General features: G+C 38.1%; 1 protein-coding gene across 1 annotated transcript in view; it reads left to right on the forward strand.

The window, feature by feature from the left end:
* Window positions 1–22,995, forward strand: part of AXDND1 (axonemal dynein light chain domain containing 1) — a 109,452-nt gene that overhangs the window by 39,356 nt on the left and 47,101 nt on the right. Inside the window, exons 7-11 of the mRNA XM_053693111.1 lie at window positions 4,090–4,146; window positions 6,529–6,637; window positions 7,636–7,757; window positions 16,279–16,419; window positions 22,602–22,706. Coding sequence (XP_053549086.1) covers window positions 4,090–4,146; window positions 6,529–6,637; window positions 7,636–7,757; window positions 16,279–16,419; window positions 22,602–22,706 — 534 coding nt within the window. The remainder of the gene's footprint in view (window positions 1–4,089; window positions 4,147–6,528; window positions 6,638–7,635; window positions 7,758–16,278; window positions 16,420–22,601; window positions 22,707–22,995) is intronic.

Consider the following 22,995-nt stretch of genomic DNA (forward strand, 5'->3'; position numbering starts at 1 on the left):
GAAAGGAATGTATATACTGTATATAAACATATAGGCGCAGGAATAGCAGAAAGGAATGTATATACTGTATATAAACATATAGGCGCAGGAATAGCAGAAAGGAATGTATATACTGTATATAAACATATAGGCGCAGGAATAGCAGAAAGGAATAAATATACACATATAGGCGCAGGAATAGCAGAAAGGAATAAATATACACATATAGGTGCAGGAATAGCAGAAAGGAATGTATATACACATATAGGCGCAGGAATAGCAGAAAGGAATGTATATACACATATAGGCGCAGGAATAGCAGAAAGGAATAAATATACACATATAGGTGCAGAAATAGCAGAAAGGAATGTGTATACACAATGGCGCAGGAATAGCAGAAAGGAATGTATATACTGTATATAAACATATAGGCGCAGGAATAGCAGAAAGGAATGTATATACTGTATATAAACATATAGGCGCAGGAATAGCAGAAAGGAATGTATATACTGTATATAAACATATAGGCGCAGGAATAGCAGAAAGGAATAAATATACACATATAGGCGCAGGAATAGCAGAAAGGAATAAATATACACATATAGGCGCAGGAATAGCAGAAAGGAATGTATATACACATATAGGCGCAGGAATAGCAGAAAGGAATAAATATACACATATAGGTGCAGGAATAGCAGAAAGGAATATATATACACATATAGGTGCAGGAATAGCAGAAAGGAATGTATATACACATATAGGTGCAGGAATAGCAGAAAGGAATGTATATACACATATAGGTGCAGGAATAGCAGAAAGGAATGTGTATACACATATAGGTGCAGGAATAGCAGAAAGGAATGTGTATACACATATAGGTGCAGGAATAGCAGAAAGGAATGTGTATACACATATAGGTGCAGGAATAGCAGAAAGGAATGTGTATACACATATAGGTGCAGGAATAGCAGAAAGGAATAAATATACACATATAGGCGCAGGAATAGCAGAAAGGAATGTATATACTGTATATACACATATAGGCGCAGGAATGATAGAAAGGAATGTATATACTGTATATGCACATATAGGCGCAGGAATAGTAGAAAGGAATGTATATACTCTATATACACATATAGGCGCAGGAATAGCAGAAAGGAATGTATATACTCTATATACACATAGGTGCAGGAATAGCAGAAAGGAATGTATATACTGTATATACACATATAGGCGCAGGAATAGTAGAAATAAATAAATATATATATACACAGGATATACACAGTGGCTCAGTAATAGATGAAAGTAATGTATATAGTTAATGCACACATAAGAACAGGGATAGCAGAAGGAATGTATATCCTGTATATACACATAGGTGGAGGAATAGCAGAAAGGAATGTATATATTCTATATACACATATAGGCGCAGGAATGGTAGAAAGGAATGTATATACACATATAGGCGCAGGAATGGTAGAAAGGAATGTATATACTGTATATACACATATAGGCGCAGGAATAGTAGAAAGGAATGTATATATATATATAGAGGAAGAAATACGGAGGGGACGCAACTGCTAGGAGCTTCTAGAAAAAGACCATATAGTTCCAAAATAAATACTAGTATGGCTGTAATTGAATATGTGGTGCAGACCCTTAAATAAATTTCATGATTTGACAAGAAAGAGAAAATCCTGGAAAAATTGGATACCAGGATAAAAGACAGGGAAATCAGCACTCTTTTAAAAAAGTTTTATTAAGCTCAAAAAAATGTAATGAGGTGTATCCAATGAAAGCTGTAATGGCTTCAAGAGAGACCAATCTCTGACACTAGAATCCTAGGACAAAATTATCTTAGGAATATACTTAGCAATAGGTAAATACACAAATGACCAAGTAGTGTGTGTAATAGAAACATAAAACGTAATAATTAACAAACCTGACCGGTCAGGGGTGAGTGTTCAAGCATGAACAGGATATATTAATAAAAGACGTTACTTCTATATAATATTAGACAAAGGTATCTCAATGTACTCACAACGCTATAAGTGCAATATATGTCTTGGGAAACTATAGTCAGACTGCTGCTTCTTACTGCAGTCTGCACCTTTTAGAAATATAAGGCAATCTGCCGAGCAGATATCAAAATGGGAACAAGAAAGTTTCTGACTATGTGCCTCAAGATATAGTACAAGTATATATGATACAGGTTAGAGCAAGAGCATAGTGATAATCGTACAAAGTATTACTAAGATATATTAGTGAGGAACAGTTATCAAACTACTACACCCTGCTGCGTACGGCACCTTATCAAATAAGGCTTAATGCCGGGCAGGTATAGTGATGGGATCTAAGTAGTTACTGATAATGTGCCTCAAAATATTTACATTTGTCTGTAAATAAGCAAGCAAGCATCAAAAAGCAGAGATAAAATATGCTCAGCGTGATGTTTGAAAAGTCATTGCAGAGATCCTTAGCATTAGATCATATATGCATAAGATGGAAAAGTCATGAAAAGATGACAAGCATGGTGCAAAGTGTAGAGTTGCAGATCAAGTATGCAAAATGTTAGTATGCCATGAGCGATAGATAGAAATGACAAACTCTTATATGTAGAGTGACTTCTGTTTCCACCCTCTCTGCAGGGTAACGATATCCAGATCGAGCATCAGTTTGCCTATTTATCAGGCCAAGTTATGACAACATACGACCTGTCTCCTGTAAAGTCCTCAGACTGATGCTTGCTGTATAACCATCAGTGGTTTTCCCGGGACCTCCAAACTTTTCCTGGATGCGATGCTTGTTGTGTCTCCGTTCAGTGGCGTTCACACTGACCACATGTACCGTGTCGGCTTGTCCAATGCCGACGCGCGTTTCACCCGTTGGGTGTGTCGGGCTTCGTCAGGGCGTGATGACGTAGGGAGCGTCTCATCTCCCTTTTAAGCTTGCTAGGTTGCACGCCCCTTCTTTCCAAATTCTGCTGTATCTTCTCATTCAAATTTTGGCGCAATTTCTGCCTTCCTGTAGCATCTGCCTAGGATTCTAGTGTCAGAGATTGATCTCTCTTGAAGCCATTACAGCTTTCATTGGATACACCTCATTACATTTTTTTGAGCTTAATAAAACTTTTTTAAAAGAGTGCTGATTTCCCTGTCTTTTATCCTGGTATCCAATTTTTCCAGGATTTTCTCTTTCTTGTCAAATCATGATATATATATATATATATATATATATATATATATATATATATATATATATACACACAGGATATACACAGTGGCTCAGTAATAGATGAAAGTAATGTATATAGTTAATGCACACATAAGAGCAGGGATAGCAGAAAGAATGTATATCCTGTATATACACATAGGTGGAGGAATAGTAGAAAGTAATGTATATAGTTGATGCACACATAAGCACAGGGATGTATATACTGTATATACACATATAGGTGCAGGAATAGTATATATATATATACAGGATATACACAAAGGCACAGGAATAGCTGATAGTAATGTAATAGTTGTGCACGCATAAGCACAGGGATAGTGAAAATGAGTATATATCCTGTATATACACATAGGTTCAGGAATAGTAGAAAGTAATGAATATACAGGATACACATATAGGCACAGGAATATATGCTGGATACACACACAGGGATAGCAGAAATAATGTATTGGTTCCAATAAGACAGGGGTAGCAGAGGTGCGGTCATGGATGAGGAAGTCGGAAGGAAGAGACAGGAATCCCCAGAAGGCTTCATTGAGGTGCCTGTGCTTTATATGGGAGAGCCCTGGTTTAAGATCCAGCACAAATAGAAGCAATCTTTGAAATTTCTCAGAAAAAAATCTTCTGATAATTTGAAAGTGTTATTGCATTGTCTTTTTATTGTGCATTTTGTGCTGTATTTAGCAAAATTCTGAAGTGGGTACAACATTTGTGGGAAGTTAATTGTTTTGAATAAGGTAATTCAGTGGATTCATTGATCTACATTGTGATACACATAATTGTATTTAGATTACCGATCGTCATTATAATAACAAGTACATAATCTATATCTTTCACAGTCACAGAACTAATCTCTTGCTTTTATCGCTAACGCAGCAAATATACAACTCTTCTTGAAGATGATGAGAAGAAGCTTCGTCTGTTCCCTTCTATGTAAGTCTCGGCTAAGCAATAGTGCAATATTAAAATGCTGTATTTAGGGATCGAGCACAATCTTTAATTTGATAATAATTGGCTGAAGATGAGCCCTTTTCAATGTCAATGCGATCGCAATAATCTCTTTTAATTGTTTATCTGAGGCACGGTTTACATTTATTCATTAGTTTGGTGAAAAACAGCTCTATAGTTAACACGTGGCAGTCTTGTTTTGCTGATCGCAATCCTAATTCTTGATACTTAACAACACATTTACAAGGCCGTTTTTCACTTATCAAATTCCACACCTACAAGGACTTAAACCCCAGACAACCGTTTTCAAATTTGTACCCAGTACCACACTGACATTGCCTCCCCTATTTTGGATTACATTAGAAAACAACAATGCCAAATAGATACAAACATTAACTGATCAATTATTTAAAGTTCAAACTTGTAAAAAAATATTAATACATTAATAAAATTAATTTACACTAATAACGACTAGCCAAATCCTTAACCTAACAAACACAGATGCCCACTATACTGATAATCTCTCTGTTTAAAGGGACAGTCTGCTTGATTTTTTTATGGTTTAAAAAGATAGATAACGCCTTTACTACCCATTCCCCAGCTTTGCACAACCAACCTTGTTATTTGAATACACATTATAACCTCTAAATCTCTTCCTGTTTCTAAGCCCCTGCAGGCCGCCTCTTATCTCAGTGTATTTTATTAGCTTTTTACAACCAGACAGTGCGAGTTCATATGTGCCATATAGATAAACATTGTGCTCACTCCTGTGGAGTTATGCACGAGCCAGCACTATATGGCTAAAATGCAAGTTTATAAAAAGCACTGAGATAAGGGGGCAGTCTGCAGATGATTTGATAAGAGATAATCAGAGTTAAAAATATATATTATTATGACAGTGTTGATTATGCAAAACTGGGGAATGGATAATAAAGGGATTATCTATCTTTTTAAACAATAACATTTTTCATGTAGACTTTCCCTTTAAATCCCTTTATAGCCATTTATACATATCTCTATGTTTTGTTAGCTCAGCAGGTTAAAAGGAATCAATCAGCATACAGGTCCTTCACCTTGTAATGTAATAGCTAAACCCACACATTTGACATTTTATTTGTCTTTAATTGTGCACGTTTCTTTTTTTGGATTAGGAAATCAGGAGATTAACCATAAATATATCAATTTCATGTTATTTTCGTGAGGCAAAAAATGCCAGCTTCAGGGGTGTTAATGGCGGAAGTATTATAGGATTGTGATCGCTGAAATAATACACTAACAATAATGGACAATGTTCAAAAATAGCTATTTCCCTCTGAGCTTACCTATGTATGATTTTCAACAAATGATAACAAGAGAACAAAGTAAATTTATGATAAAAGTACATTGAAAAGTCTCTTGTATGATCTATCTGAATCATGAAAGTTTAATTTTGCTTTTTATATTTCTTTAACTGTTATGGGCCAGTAGGAATTTGCAATCTTTTTACACATTATTATACATCAGTGCATCTCTGGGTCTTTTTTAAATCACTATGCAAAAGGGAAAATACCTGTAGTATATCTGTCTGACGCTAAATGGCAGCCAGTCCTGAAATACCAGAAATTTCTCATAACACAGAAAAACAACCAACACAAGAGGTACATTTCAACCTCCTTGGGCCTCATCAGTGAGGTGCATGTAAGCAAGGAGTTTATGGGGCCGATTTATGAAAGTGCGAGCGGACATGATACGATGTAGTGTATCATGTCTGCCGCACATCGATAAATGCTGACAGCATACGCTGTCGGATTTTATCATTGCACAAGCAGTTCTTGTGACAATCGGCCGCTAGTAGGGGGTGTCAATCAGCCCGATCGTATAGGATCGGGTGGATTGATGTCCGCAGCCTCAGAGCAGGCGGACAAGTTATGGAGCAGGGGTCTTAGACCTTGATATTTCGGCCCCTATGTCTGGTTTTCCCTGTAGTTCTTAGGGTGCTTACACCCAGATTGATTTGCACATGTTTAATCAGTATTTATACATATTAATAAAATGTTTAGATTCTATATTCAAATGTTATCAATCATTCTATTGAAACATTTGAATGCAGGATTAATATTAAGGGGAAGATTTGTTTTGCAATTCTCATGTAAAATTTCAGCATTTGCTCTTCTGAACGGGGAAAACCTGTATATATAATATAAGCATAGAATTTAATGGTAGATGAGAACCAAAAGGCCGATCAAGTCTACCCATATTGCATGTTACTGTTTTTATGTCCCAGGTATTTTTGATGTATTTTAAGGTCTTTGTCTTTACCACCTCTTTTGGAAGTCTATTCCATTCATCCAGCACCTTATAGGAACTCTTCTTTCACAATTTTCACAGGAAGCCTAGTGGAAGAGCCGAGGTTCTTCAGCTAATGAAAGTGATGGACACTATGCTGAAAGATGCAGGGGTAGATGAGGAAAACTTAAATCTGGACGGCCCCACTCAGGTGAGCAACACAGATAATCAATAGCTTGGAAGATAATCAACTGCTACAGACACATCTAGTGCACAGCTTTGCACAACTCAGCACTGTACTTGCCCAGAGTTCTTTTCAATATTGATAGACTCATTTAGCCCTATATATCCTGTTTGATGTAGATTTTGAAATCCTTGTACCTTATGACTAGCTCTGCCCCCCCCCCCCCCATAGTTTACTTAGTAAACGAAGGAAAGTATATCCCATAGATGTCTTATACCCCTGAAACATTTATATAGATATTTTATTACAGAAGCTACAGTTTATATACTGATTCTAAGGTAAATGTAATAGATATATCTATACATAGCTATACAACCAAATATTTCAATTTACACATCACCTACCACTAGCAATAATGTTTAGCAATGTGCGTCTATCTTTTTTAGTTTACCCCTAAACTCCCAAATCCTGATAATACCATTCCCAATTATTTATATTATTATATAACATATATGGTCCAAGAGTGGCTATTTACCACAATGAGAACTAGCCAAATACAAAATTAAAAGAGGTTTGCTATTAATTCTATATGTTGGTTACTTAGAATCAAATGTGCTTATACTCAAGAATGTTATATCTTGTATCTAGGTTATATTACATTTTGAAACTTTAATGTATACGTTGATCTCCTAACGATCACATCAAAATGCTGACCATGTACACACTGTAACCTTGTTTTTTTCTGTTTGTTTATAACCTCAATAAAAACATAAATTAAAAAGAAACAAAAAAAAAACATTTTAAACATTTATAAACTTAAAAACCCCCACAAAAAAACGTACAACTTTTTCAGAAGAGATAGTTGTGTGCGTGTGTTTAGCCCATCTAAGACGATTTATTAGCCAATTATTGGGTCGGTTTATAACTGTGATCGTGTGTTCTTCATTATTAGTTGTCTGTTTTCATATTTTACTTGTTTACTTAGCAAGTCAGTTTAATAAAGGTTTGTTCTCTCATCTGTATAGATTCATAACTTAATGGAATTGCTGAAAACTGAGCAGAATATATACAATATAGTGTTTCATGAGCTTATCCGTCAGGTCAGCGTGGAATGCGTGGAGAGAGGAGAGTTGCTTGCCAAGCTCAGGTCAGTAATAGCTTGAAGAGAAATATAAAAAAATAATAGACAAATACAAGACAATCTACATTTCTAGGCCATTAACGAGATTAAAGTCATTTTTTATATATCTACATACAACAAAGACAAGGAGGAATCTCATGGTGCAGTAATTTCAGTGTACAGTTTGTTATAAAGTCAGAAGATTCTACTCACTTGTAGGAGAGCACTAGAGCAGTGTTAGCAGCGCTGACCAGGACCTCTGAGCTGCCCAGCAAGCTCACCATCGGCTACAGGAACAGAGCCGCAGGAGAATTCCGATCTTTAATAATCCATAATCGGATGCTGCCACTGCCACTCAAATAGATACTGACACTCTATCATCTGTTAATGGATTATTGAAGATCGGTATTCTCCTGCGGTACTGTTCTTGTAGCCCAGGGGTGATCCATTTTGGCACTCCATAATGTTCAGCCAGTTGATTCTCATCCAGCTTAAAGTCTCCAAAACCCTGTGGAGTGCCTGTTTGAGAGCTTGCTGGGCATGTCAGGTCCTGGCCAGCGTTGCTAACTCTGTTCTATGCTCTCCTACAAGTGAGTAGAATCTTCTGACTTTTTAACAGACTATACACTGAAATGACTGCACCACCGTCTCTTCTTTGTTGTCTTGTAGATTTATGCAGCTATCCATTTGCTCAGGAGGGCCGCCCTGGATGGAGCAGATCTGTTCTCCAGCAGTCTGACGTTTCCTGTTGGGACTTTCTGTATATTTGATAGTTTTTAACTCTAGCTTTCTATTCATTGAATATGTTATGTATTTTAGGTAACATATGACTTTTTATATTGTTTGATACTATTTTATCCACTTGTATTATAGTGGGTGCTCCCTAGTGGTTGGTTTCATTTTTATCCACTTGTATTATAGTGGGTGCTCCCTAGTGGCTGGTTTCTTTTCTTATATATGCATAGTATATATCTGTAATTAGAAGCAGTATTGCAGAATACATTTTTTTTTAAACTATAATTTTGAAAGCACAAAGCACGTTGTATTGCAGTCCATGGCCCTTTTAAAAGTTTCTTGAGTATGTTTATATCATCCCCTTTGCTCTGGCAAACTGGGGACACATATAAAGAAGATCCTGCGCTGATCAAGTAATCACTAGATAGAATGTTGGAAAATTAGGAATATAGATCCTGCAAGAACCCTCCAGCCACTCTGAGCGTGAAAAAAAAATGAAATCACAATTTTCAGAATTCAGTTTAAATAAACAAAAGCAAAATAAATAATAAAATTACATTATATAGGTTTTTTATTCATAATTAAACATTTTGCACCAGATCATGAGTGGCGCGTTAACAGATACGCACAAGCGAAAAGGGGTTTATCGCAGGTTTTTGCACTCGTCGGGTCAAGTGCTCGTATTACAAGTTGAAAGTAGATGCAAACTGGGGGCGGAGCCAGCAGCCTAGAGGAATGGTCGCAAGCTTTTAGAGCTCTGGCTCTACTTGCTATAAAATCGCATTAGGTCAGTAATTAAATACCTATTTCATCTAAAAAAACTATGGTCTAATTGCCTGACTACAGACTGGATGGAGAGCCGATTTTCCCTGCTAATTTTTATCATTTAAAAGAGGGGCCGGTGGTCTGAATACAGCCTGCGCAGACAGCAACCATACTTGTAGCCACGTGAGCTAGCGATATATCTATCATGGAGAGCACTCACTGGATCTTGTTTGAACTTAGTAAACTCCTGGAAACGTATCGACTTATGCCTGAAGCCTCTTTTAATTCATTGCCTGCTTCTGTGGCTAATGCCGAGACCTCACCGGAGGGATGTTCACATACAGGGGCCGAAGTTGAAGTTGGTGGAGCTGCACCTGAGCCCCGGCACGTGCTGTGCACTTCTGATTCTACCGAGAGAGTACTTAGCAGTCCCACAGGTTAGAGATCTGAACAACGACTAGCAACCTACACAGTAGTTCAAATTAAGGCAGGCTCACTGGAGTGTGACGGAAGAACAAAACCCATGGCTGCGGATACAATGGCAATGCTGGGACCTGGGAGCTTGGATACGGTTCTCAGGTCTTTGGACACGATACAAGTAATGACTCTGCGGAATATGAACACCACTGTTGGTTCACTGCCTTCTGAACTGTGTGGGGAATTACCACCAGGAGATCTAATTTCTCAGAGGGCACGCTTGTTGGAAGCTTGCTGTGGAGGTTGGACGTTTCAGTTTGGTGAGGATAGGGGAGACTCTCCTTATCAATCTAATTCCGGAGTAGGATAGACATAGCTGAATCCTGTACGGACAGTCTGCTCACAATTACTGGAACTGAGTTATTGATAAAATCCTAAAGTTGCTATCCTCACTGTTTCCCCTCTACTCTGCCTGCAGGACTTTGTACACGCTACTTTATAATATTCTCTATGCTTTCAAAAATAACTCCTGAATATGTAGCATCATCTGCTTATAAATGTACTGCTCCACAATGTCTGTTTAAAGTTAGCATTAAGTCTGTATGTTATGCCACATATGAGTTTTTACTATAGTTATACTTTTAAGGGTTGTCTTACAAGTGTTGGTATACCTTCCTACTTCATGTTTCAAATGTTATGTGAAGATTATAGAGTTAGACATACAGTAATAGAGGAACCTGACACTGTGGATGGAAACTATTCCCATAACCCACTGAATAGATTTGTTCTTCTCTAATAATAATCCATGGCCAAGGGAAATTGGTAACTCTTTTGGCGTCAATCTTTTAGATTGGACCACCTTTTAGCTTAAATCTTTTGGCTCAGAACATCTCCCTAACTTAACTGGCATTAATAGTATTATTCAAGTAGCTCAGGGAGGCTAAGTGGAATTACACACCCACACATATGAGGGTTTTGCCTGCGGTTTAGACATAGGGCCCGTGTTTGGATGGCAGATCTTAAAATTATGAGCTTGTGGAACAGCCATGCCCTCTCTTTTCACTCTCACTATAATGCCTGATTAAAGGGATACTAAACTCAATTTTTTTATTTCATGATACAGATAGAGCATGAGATTTTTTTTTTTTTTTTTTTATTTATTTTTTTTATTTACATTTTGTATTGAGTTTATAACAAAGGTTACATAACATATTCATCCATTAACAATGATAGCTTACTTCTGAAAGATATATCCCTGCAATATAAACATATTCATAAAGCAAAGAAATAGCGAGTCTTGGGTTATATGCCATATGCCTTTGGAGGTAGACGTAAACAATAGCCATGGAAAGTACATCTATGTCTCGCATTCATAACCCCCTTATGGAAAAGTAGATAATAACAACGTACAAGAGATATATGAGATAGCTAGAATTAGCCTAATAAAGCAGGGATGTCAGTAATAGAATATATGTTTATGCATAAAATAATGGAACCTCAGTTTTATAGTTTATATCTGATAGATGGGACCCACACCTTGCTGTGTAGAGAATTTATAGGTTTATCTGTTCAAATAGGGTAGAGGCAGGTGTGGGGTAGTATTTATTTGGACTTTCTCAGACCAGAGTGGTCTAGAAAAGGGAGGAAAGAGTTCAGCGGACAAGAGCCACTCATATTAGAAAAGAAGGGGGATAGAAGGGGATGGAATGAGAAGGAATGAGGGGCGGGGCTAACTAGAATGCCAATTTAGTAATGGGAACTGGGCTATTGGGAGGCTTATTATCAAATTACAAAGTTATGCATAGTGAAGAATATTAGTAAATATATAGTGCAGGGAATTACTGCATGAGCCCCTCTCCTGGGGTAAATGCCAGCTTTAGGCGATGTGGGTAAAAGGGAAGTGAGTATGACCCGCAGGTCACAGGTACCTGCGGGAAAGGGAGAAGAGAGGCTCAACGGGGACCGGTATTTTAACTACATTAAAGTTCCCGCATAGGGAGTGTATTTAATCAAAGGTCTAATTATCATACGTCCTTCAATGAGTTCCCTGCAAGTAAAAATAAATGTTCTCAGAGCAAGGAAGTTTGAGCTCAGGAAAGGTCACTAAAATTGAAGGCTCTTATTAATGCTGAGAGAAAGAGGGGGAGTAAGTCAGGGCCTGATGGACGGTTAGGTAAATGAATATTCACTAGAATATGACTCAGTTATTATGGGTTAAGGTAGTGACTGCTAGGCAGTCAGGGTCTCTATGTCTACTAAACTGTTAATATGAGGGACAGGAAAGATAAGTAGGAGCTAAACACCTATTCAGATGCCCAGAATTGACGCTAGAGAGAACAATAACTTGTAGTAAATATAAACTGTGATATCACAAGAGCTTAGTATTAATAACACTGCATACCCTCCAAAACTATGATTAATCTTTATGCGGGAAACTGTGCCTATGGTTCTGAACCATCCTGCCTCTAGACTCTTGGAACCTATAAGTGCAAAACTGGAGTGACTCAACATTATAAATTATCAACATTATTGGATGTTGTGCTTAATTTTAGTTCCCTAATACAGATATGTAGATACAGATTTACAATCTAAGAGAGTTACATACAACCCAGGGTAATATTTAGCTGCAACCAACTGTTCGTCATGTTAAACAGTGATATATATCTAAACCAGTTATTATCTGGTCTGTCTAGAACATCCACATAAGTATAAGCAAGTGGTATATAAAAGTCTTGACGATGTGGACTATGTACTATGTTTCAGAGAGACGATTGGGGGACATGTGACACAAAATGGTTCCTGATATATCCCAGGAGTATACCCTAGAGTGTATAAAATTTGCATAACAGATACCATAAGAGCTGATAAACAATAAGGTGGTATGGTATTCTATATCTATATTGCTAAGATATACTAATGGTGCAGTTATATATGATATAGGAGCGGGTGCCTAATGGGTAACAAGGATCTACAAAAAGGGAAAAAATAAAGTCCAAACTGTAGCAAAAATTAGATGGAGTACACCCTGATATGATGGTCTCGATAGGGGTTAAAATAGACCACTTCGTTGTAGCGAGCACCAGCCTCATAATGTCCTAAACCGACCCAGTCACAATAGAATTAAGTGTTCCTCTGTGGTACATAAAAGGGGTTCCAGACTAACCCACACCACATTTAGCAGGCTGGCTTCGTAGCTCCGGTGCGAGTCTCCTATTAGGGACACATACCGCGTGGTCTGCAGGGCAAGGGAAGCCCCTGTATCCGTGGAAAACAGCTGGGCTCTCGGCAGGAGAAATTGAACCTTCTCCACACGGTAAGAGACACCGGAATGCAGTATCCGTCTCTCCGGTACAGACTTGTAGTGGAGGGAGCTGGGAGCTGGTTGTGCGGTCATGTGCTCCGCCCGGTCACTTGCTTCAGCAACTATTTCCCGGACCCGAGGGCCGACCGCATCCCCCGGGGCCCGGACAAATGAAATGCCCATGGGATCGGCAGGTGACAGGAGCTCTGGTAGGTGCGTGATAGCTTTGCCCTCTAGTAGCAAGGGAGCCGGTCTCAGCCGGGTCTCCAATCTCCACACAGCTGGGCTCTCTGCAGCATCGTAGTTCTCACTAGGCAGCCTTATGTCAGCACTCCCGGTCCTCTTCTTTTGGGGCTCAGATATGAAATCTAGCAGTGACTCTATATCCATAGCTAGGCTCCGGTAATGTTGCTCCAAAAGCTGCTAAGTTTTCAGTTCCCAAGCTTTTAACGCTTCCATATTAACTAGTAGATGAGATTTAGTGGCTCCACGTGGCAGATTTAGATGAGGTGTTATGGAGAGAGGATACAATTAAAGCAAACTACACATTATTTGTAGTCTGGAGTAGTCGGTAGTTATATTCTGATGAGCAGTAGAGTAGTTTCAGGTTTTCAAATAGGAATTATTTCTTAATATTATAGTTGAAAGTCTGGAGCTGTACTGAAACACGTCTAACTGCTTTAGCAGCTGGCTCCGCCCCCCAGAGCATGAGATTTTAAGCACCTTTCTAATTTACTCCTATTATCAATTTTTCTTTGTTCTCTTGCTATCTTTATTTGAAAAAGCAGTACTGTAAGCTTTAGAGCCAGACCATTTTTTGTTCAGAACATGGGTAGCACTTGCAGATTTGTGGCTAAATGTAGCAAACCAATCAGCAAGCTCTACCAAGGTGCTGAACTAAAAAATGGACCATCTCCTAACCTTTTATTACTGCTTTTTCAAATCAAGATAACATGAGAACAAAGAAAAATTGATAATAGGAGTAAATTAGAAAGTTGCTTAAAATTGCATGCTCTATCATGAAAGAAAAATGAGGGGTTGGTATCCCTTTAATAGCTATATTTTATATTGTAAAATGTGTTTGTTATGAGCTTAAAGGTGGTGTATCTACATCAGTAGGCCTGGTAGTCTATATACTTTAGTATTCTTCAGCGCACTACGTATGCATGACACCTTATACTATAATTTTAAGCAAAGCTATCTCACTATTAACATTAATAGCATATCATATTTCTTTATATTTTATTTACATAGCTTATTATTACATGTTTAAATTTATTTATTGCTCCTAAATTGTAAGACAACTTAGAAAATATGTGGTTTATCTCTAATGTATTATACATACCTGGGGCATAACAAGTATGTCCTGAGTGGCATAGAAAGAGTTGTTCAACAATAGCTAAATTGGAGGGCTCAATAACTTAGTTACTTATAATAAGCAGTGAAGGTTCAGATACTGCTTTATAGAACCTACTTGATTTATTAATTTGCTCGCCTTTCTCATGTTAATACCTTCCTCCCTCTTTAATGGTCCTCACTTAGTCCCTTTTTTGTGTACCCACTAGCATCCAATGCGCTCACGAAATTTTCCATATAGCTATGTTGTCTGGTCTCCTTGTAACCTGTTTGTCTCGAGTTAAGTATTCATGGCTCAATTAACCACTCCCCCCCCATACCTTAATGTACCTCCTAGGTGTATGATGCAAGTTATGCTAGATATGTAGATGCAGATCTCGATTATTTTATATCAGATATACTATTAGCTCACTATATGGCTAGTTCACTTTTGGTTTCCCCTGGTTAGCTAATATGTTCATGTGACTGTATATATGATTATATAGCCCGGTGATACTAGAGCCTTTCTACATAGTATTTGCTGCCTACTACAATACTTTAGTCATTTTCTCTCCAACTCACAGCGAGCCTTCCAGCCCCTAGGCTACATACTCTTTCTATAACAATTAAACTTATCACCTCCTCCCCCCCTCCTTCTATAATAAACCTCCTATTCTAGGTGGGTTAAATGCGCGGCTTATCTCTCCTATGCCGCACCCTAAATCCTGTGTACCTATACTTACAACAACCCCTATCCCTACAATGTTTTGCCAGACCCGATAGGGTCTTCCTATGTTTTATTTGGGGTTGAACACTTTAGTCTACTATATAATAGTTTCATTAAATATCTTGTTATCTATAGTTCTAAACAGGAAAAAAAAAAAAGAGGTTCTTCATTTGAGGCCCATGTCTGGCCCTGTCAATCCAGTATTTACCTGTCTTGCCTTATGACAATAGCATCTTTGTGGTCCAAGAGTGGCCGCATAAATCTTATGACAGGTGTAACGCTTGAACAATGTTTAATGTCTGCATTTAATGTGGGATTTACCATTTAACTGTATTGTATACTTGGGCGATGTCTTTTTGTAACCCGCATTGTAACAATCTATTTTCCTTTACAATATGTATTGACAATTACCAAGTGTTTGTTTGAAAAAGAACCTCAATAAAAATATATATATAAAAAAAAAAAAGAAAGTAGATGCAAACTTGTAATATGAATAAATAGAACATATTCTTCTATGTGAAGAACATTGGAATGTGAACTATTCATATTTTCATGTCGGGTTAGTGCGATTGAGTTTGCGCGCAAATAAGGTTTTTTTCCCACATTTGCTCCATTGATGTCTATGGAGTAATACGTTAACGCGATATTCTAAAATTGGCTTTTTGCGCCATCGGGATAATCACACAGGCGAACACTTTTTACTTTCAACTCGTAATACGAGCGCTACCAGACATGCGCAAAACCCTTACTTCTAGCAGAGTTAGCGTGCGAGCAGGAGCATTAATACTGCTCCACTTGTAATATGGCCCTTTATAGGGAATTACATTTTGATTGTAATATCCCTTTAATGTCATTACAATAAATATATTCATACATATATATATATATATATATATTAAACATTTGTTGTGATGAATAGCTATTTAATGCAGTAGTTATAGGTAGACATGTGCATTCGGCAGTGTCGTTAGCTGTCGAATGCAGAAGAAGGCGGCTGCTCGCTTCATTCAGCTCTTCGAAGCCGGATTTCTTCTTGTTAAAGTGCAGCACACTAAGATCAGTGCAAATCCATAGTTTAGTGTGTTGCAATTTTTACAAGAAGAAATCTGGCTCTGAAAAGAGTTGAATGCAGCGAGCGGACTTCTTCTTCCGCACGTAACAGCTAACGAAACTGCCGAATGCACATGCCTAGAACTTATAGGCCATCTCAGCACACTCTGTATACCTGGAGTATCTTCATCTTTTTTTACTACTTGTTTTTTCTGCAGACAGCGATATGTGACGCTACTAGACAAAATTCCACGCCAGGTGTTGAGCCTCCACAATGATCTTGTGGCTCAGCGCGCACTGGACAGATGTTTAACAGAGGAAATCATTCACTTCAGGAACGCCATCGGAGAGTTAACAAAGTAAGTGAATCTAAATTATAACACAAATTAGTAAAAAACATGGAAGAAAGCCAAGTGCCTTGTAGATTATTTGTCTTATTTAGAAACAACATTCATAGTAAAAAGACACTCTGTTTATTTCTTTTTTAATTGGTATAGATTCCAGTGTATTCAAATGTCTTCTGTTGAGCCATCACAATCTCAGACCATGTTAAAATGACAAATATTTAACATTAGGGGGGGTAGTTATCAAGCCGTCAACCTCAAATACGCTGCGTATTCCGCAGCGTATTTGTGGCGAGGCTGATACGCCTTAGTTATCAAAGGCTCGAGACCGGCAAAAGTAGAATTTTGTGACGTCAGCTTCGATCCGCCGGACTCAGTCCGACACAGATCGATTCTTACGTCACTCCAGATGTTCCGCACACAAGTGCGGCACATTCTCACTACTTTTGCTAGCTATCAAAAAACTAGCAGGTACGATCAGCAGTTTTACGGCCCAGCGTACCTGGTTTTCAAAGCGCCAGCCTGGAGGCGGCGGATCCCATAGGAATCAATGGGAGTCTGACCATAGCGAAAGTACAAGTTCGCTGCTGACAGACATCTCATTGATTCCTATGGGAGCTGTCTACACCTAACACCCTAACATGTACCCCGAGTCTAAACACCACTAATCTGACCCCCCCTACACCGCCGCAACTAAATAAAGTTATTACCCCCTAAACCGCCGCTCCCGGAGCCCACCGCAAGCTACTCTATACATATTAACCCCTAAACCGCCGCTCCCGGAGCCCACCGCAACTATAATAAATGTATTAACCCCTAACCCGCCGCTCCCTGAACCCGCCGCAACCTATATTAAATGTATTAACCCCTATCCTGCCCCCCCTACACCGTCGCCACCTATAATACATTTATTAACCCCTATCCTGCCCCCCCTACACCGTCGCCACCTATAATAAATTTATTAACCCCTATCCTGCCCCCCACTATGCCGCCGCCACTGTAATAAAATGATTAACCCCTAAACCTAACCCTAACCCTAACGCCCCCTAACTTAAATATTAATTAAATAAATCTAAATAAATTAACTCTTATTAACTAAATGAATCCTATTTAAAACTAAATACTTACCTTTAAAATAAACCCTAATATAGCTACAATATAAATAATAATTATATTCTAGCTATCTTAGGATTTTTTTTTATTTTACAGGTACCTTTCAATTTATTTTAACCATGTACAATAGCTATTAAATAGTTATTAACTATTTAATAGCTTACCTAGCTAAAATAAAGAGAAATGTACCTGTGAAATAAATCCTAACCTAAGTTACAATTACACCTAACACTACACTATACTTTAATAAATGATTCCTATTTAAAAATAAATACTTACCTGTAAAATAAACCCTAAGATAGCTACAATGTAATTAATAATTATATTATAGCTATCTTAGGATTTATATTTATTTTACAGGTAACTTTGTATTTATTTTAGCTAGTTAGAATAGTTATTAAATAGTTATTAACTATTTAATAACTACCTAGCTAAAAGAAATACAAAATTACCTGTAAAATAAATCCTAACTTAAGTTACAATTAAACCTAATACTACACTATCATTAAATTAACTAAATAAACTACCTACAAAGAACTACAATGAAATACAATTACATAAACTAACTAAAGTACAAAAAATAAAAAAAGCTAAGTTACAAAAAATAAAAAATTAAGTTACAAACATGTTAAAAATATTACAACAATTTTAAGCTACTTACACCTAATCTAAGCCCCCTAATAAAATAACAAACCCCCCCAAAATAAAAAAAATCCCTACCCTATTCTAAATTACATAAATTTCAAAGCTCTTTTACCTTACCAGCCCTTAAAAGGGCCATTTGTGGGGGCATGCCCCAAAAAGTTCAGCTCTTTTGCCTGTAAAATAAAAATACAACCCCCCCCCAACATTAAAACCCACCACCCACATACCCCTAATCTAACCCAAACCCCCCTTACAAAAACCTAACAATAATCCCCTGAAGATCATCCTACCTTGAGTCGTCTTCACTCAGCCGAGCCACCGATGGAACTGAAGAGGACATCCGGAGCGGAAGAAGTTAATCCTCCAAGCGGCGCTGAAGAAATCTTCCATCCGATGAAGTCATCATCCAGGCGGCGCTGAAGAAGTCTTCGATCCGGCCGATGTCATCTTCAAAGAGGCGCTGAAGAGGTCTTCTATCCGGGCGAAGTCATCTTCCAAGCCGGGTCTTCAATCTTCCTTCCGCCGACGCGGAACCACCTTCTTCACCGACGGACTACGACGAATGACGGCTCCTTTAAGGGACGTCATCCAAGATGGCGTCCCCTCAATTCCGATTGGCTGATAGGATTCTATCAGCCAATCGGAATTAAGGTAGGAAAATCTGATTGGCTGATGGAATCAGCCAATCAGATTCAAGTTCAATCCGATTGGCTGATCCAATCAGCCAATCAGATTGAGCTCGCATTCTATTGGCTGATCGGAACAGCCAATAGAATGCGAGCTCAATCTGATTGGCTGATTCCATCAGCCAATCAGATTTTCCTACCTTAATTCCGATTGGCTGATAGAATCCTATCAGCCAATCGGAATTGAGGGGACGCCATCTTGGATGACGTCCCTTAAAGGAGCCGTCATTCGTCGTAGTCCGTCGGTGAAGAAGGTGGTTCCGCGTCGGCGGAAGGAAGATTGAAGACCCGGCTTGGAAGATGACTTCGCCCGGATAGAAGACCTCTTCAGCGCCTCTTTGAAGATGACATCGGCCGGATCGAAGACTTCTTCAGCGCCGCCTGGATGATGACTTCATCGGATGGAAGATTTCTTCAGCGCCGCTTGGAGGATTAACTTCTTCCGCTCCGGATGTCCTCTTCAGTTCCATCGGTGGCTCGGCTGAGTGAAGACGACTCAAGGTAGGATGATCTTCAGGGGATTAGTGTTAGGTTTTTGTAAGGGGGGTTTGGGTTAGATTAGGGGTATGTGGGTGGTGGGTTTTAATGTTGGGGGGGGGGGTTGTATTTTTATTTTACAGGCAAAAGAGCTGAACTTTTTGGGGCATGCCCCCACAAATGGCCCTTTTAAGGGCTGGTAAGGTAAAAGAGCTTTGAAATTTATGTAATTTAGAATAGGGTAGGGATTTTTTTTATTTTGGGGGGGTTTGTTATTTTATTAGGGGGCTTAGATTAGGTGTAAGTAGCTTAAAATTGTAGTAATATTTTTAACATGTTTGTAACTTAATTTTTTATTTTTTGTAACTTAGCTTTTTTTATTTTTTGTACTTTAGTTAGTTTATGTAATTGTATTTCATTGTAGTTATTTGTAGTTAATTTATTTAATTAATGTAATGATAGTGTAGTATTAGGTTTAATTGTAACTTAAGCTAGGATTTATTTTACAGGTAATTTTGTATTTCTTTTAGCTAGGTAGTTATTAAATAGTTAATAACTATTTAATAACTATTCTAACTAGCTAAAATAAATACAAAGTTACCTGTAAAATAAATATAAATCCTAAGATAGCTATAATATAATTATTAATTACATTGTAGCTATCTTAGGGTTTATTTTACAGGTAAGTATTTAGTTTTAAATAGGAATAATTTATTAAAGTATAGTGTAGTGTTAGGTGTAATTGTAACTTAGGTTAGGATTTATTTCACAGGTACATTTCTCTTTATTTTAGCTAGGTAAGCTATTAAATAGTTAATAACTATTTAATAGCTATTGTACATGGTTAAAATAAATTGAAAGGTACCTGTAAAATAAATATAAATCCTAAGATAGCTAGAATATAATTATTATTTATATTGTAGCTATATTAGGGTTTATTTTAAAGGTAAGTATTTAGTTTTAAATAGGATTCATTTAGTTAATAAGAGTTAATTTATTTAGATTTATTTAATTAATATTTAAGTTAGGGGGGCGTTAGGGTTAGACTTAGGTTTAGGGGTTAATCATTTTATTACAGTGGCGGCGGCGTAGTGGGGGGCAGGATAGGGGTTAATAAATTTATTATAGGTTGCGGCGGGTTCATGGAGCGGCGGTTTAGGGGTTAAACTATTTATTTAGTTGCGGAGAGGTGCGGGATCAGCAGGATAGGGGTTAATAATTTTATAATAGAGGGCGACGGTGTAGGGGGGGCAGGATAGGGGTTACTAGGTATAATGTAGGTGGCAGCGGTGTCCGGGAGCGGCGGTTTAGGGGTTAATACATTTATAAGACTTGCGGCGGGGTCTAGGAGCGGCGGTTTAGGGGTTAGTAACTTTATTTAGTTGCGGGGGCCTCCGGGGGCGCCGGTATAGGGGGTAGAACAGTGTAGTTTAGTGTGAGTGCTTAGTGACAGGCTAGCAATAAAGCTGGGAAAAAGCCGAAGGGCAGCGAGATCGGATGAGTGATAACTGTCACAGTCCGCTGCTCATCGCCCCGCGGCTTTTTGACAGCTTTATTTGATAACTTAGGCGAACGTATTCAAGGTCCGCGGCGGCGAAGGTAGGCGAGCTTAGGCGGACGTATTGGACCGGCGAAGCCAGAAAAGTAGACGGCTTGATAAGTAGCCCCCAGAGTCACAATAGAAACCACTATTCCAGGCATTTAAAGTGAAGGTCACTTTTGATGAATTAGTGCCCGGTTTTTAATAATCCTATTAAAAACAAGGGCACTTTAATTCATCAAAATTGACATTTTACTGTTTTCTTCAAAAACTTGCCTTTTAATCCTGGCAGCCGCTCCAGCACTTCTCCGCCCGTCGCAAGCCGGCTTCCTCCAATCACGGCGTTCCTTCAGGCCAAGATGCCGTTATTGGAGGAAGCCGGATTCGTCATTTATGACGTCTGCAGAGGCTTCCGACGGCCGTGGGAACCGCTGGGGCAGCTGCCAGAATTAAAAGGTAAGTTTTTGAAGAAAAAGAGTTAAATGTCAATTTTGATGAATTAAAGTGCCCTTGTTTTTAATAGGATTATTAAAAACCGGGCACTAATTCATCAAATGACTTTCCCTTTAAAGAGACAGTAAACACCTTGTAATTACTATTTTTTTTCTGAGCTGTTCCAATAGACGAGCAGAGTCTAAACATTTTTAGAACAGCTTAACACCTGCTTTGCTGAGATTGTTTTTCAAAATTCACCCACCACTTATCTTATTTGGAGGCGCTAATTCTTACTTGAGTCTGGAAAAGAAAGGCCATGCCACTGTCACTGTTTGGCTTAAACAGAAATGATAAGATAACAAACTGCCAATTAAGGAGGGATAGGTGGCAATGATAGGTTTGTAAAGCCTTCCATGGGCTCTTTCTGTTTTTGGGACTGGAAAATCCAATTTTCAGACTCAAATTACAGAAGTGGGAAAACATCATGCCATAGAAATATCGCTTAGCATTTGCTGCTTCCACCCTTAAATCCTACTGCCCTAGGCACAAGCCTAGTTGGTCTAAGCCAAAGTACACCCCTGATATATAGCGACCATTATCTAATTTAACGGATTACAAATCACAGTTTACTATATATATGCTGTATACAGTGCCCTCCACTAATATTGGCACTATTGTTAAATTTGAGCAAAGAAGGCTGTGAAAATTTGTCTTTATTGTTTAACCTTTTCGATCTTTTGTTAAAAAAATACACAAAAATACTCTGCTCTCATGGATAAGTTAAAGGTATAGTAAACCCCAACATTTTATTTTATGATTCAGATAGAACATACGATTTAAACAACTTTCCAATTCACTTCTATTATCAAAGTTTCTTCATTCTCTTGTTATCCATTGCTGAAGGGACAGCATTGCACTACTGACGGGAAGCTGAACACATCTATTTAGCCAATCACAAGAGACAAATGTGTGCAGGCACCAATTAGCAGCAGCTCCCACTAGTGAATGATATGTGCGTATTTGTTTTTTAACAAGGGATATTAAGAGAACAAAGCACATTTGAAACTAGAAGTGAATTTAAAAGTGTCTGACATGCTCTATCTGAATCATGCAAGTTTAATTTTGACTTTCCTATCCCTTTAAATATATGTGTGGCACAATCATTTGATAAAATAAGTAAATTGTAAGCCAAGCAAGTTTAGTGATAAGGCTGGGACCTAGGGCATTATTTCCCACAGAGAGCTCTAGTTTAGTTGTATGTGCTAAGGAGACTTCTAATCAGCATTTTTTGGATACCCTAGTGAGTTGTACATGGTGAGAGAACACGATCTGCGAGTAAGCAGAGATGCAAAGCTTGCCCAAGAGGAACTGGCAAGAGCTTTAAAAGAAGCGAAGAAGAATGCAAAGTAAGTTGTTCCGTTCAACGCCAGAGATATCTGTATACTTGTGCTATTAGCTACGTCTGTAGGGCAGGGATTACCTACATGCGGTGATGGTCGGCATTTATAGAAATTTCACTTTAAGTTTACATTTAATCTGATCACCAGTAATACCGATGTGAATAGGTCATTTTATTTGTTTATTTGTATTTGCAAACACAAGGTTGGCTTATTTAAAACAAAGAAAAGTATAAACGTTTAAAAGAAAATAGGTTATCTCCATATATACATTAGAGGATACTTTAAGGGTCCACAG

The sequence above is a fragment of the Bombina bombina genome, chromosome 10 (genome assembly GCF_027579735.1).
Source record: "Bombina bombina isolate aBomBom1 chromosome 10, aBomBom1.pri, whole genome shotgun sequence".
Taxonomy (NCBI): domain Eukaryota; kingdom Metazoa; phylum Chordata; class Amphibia; order Anura; family Bombinatoridae; genus Bombina; species Bombina bombina.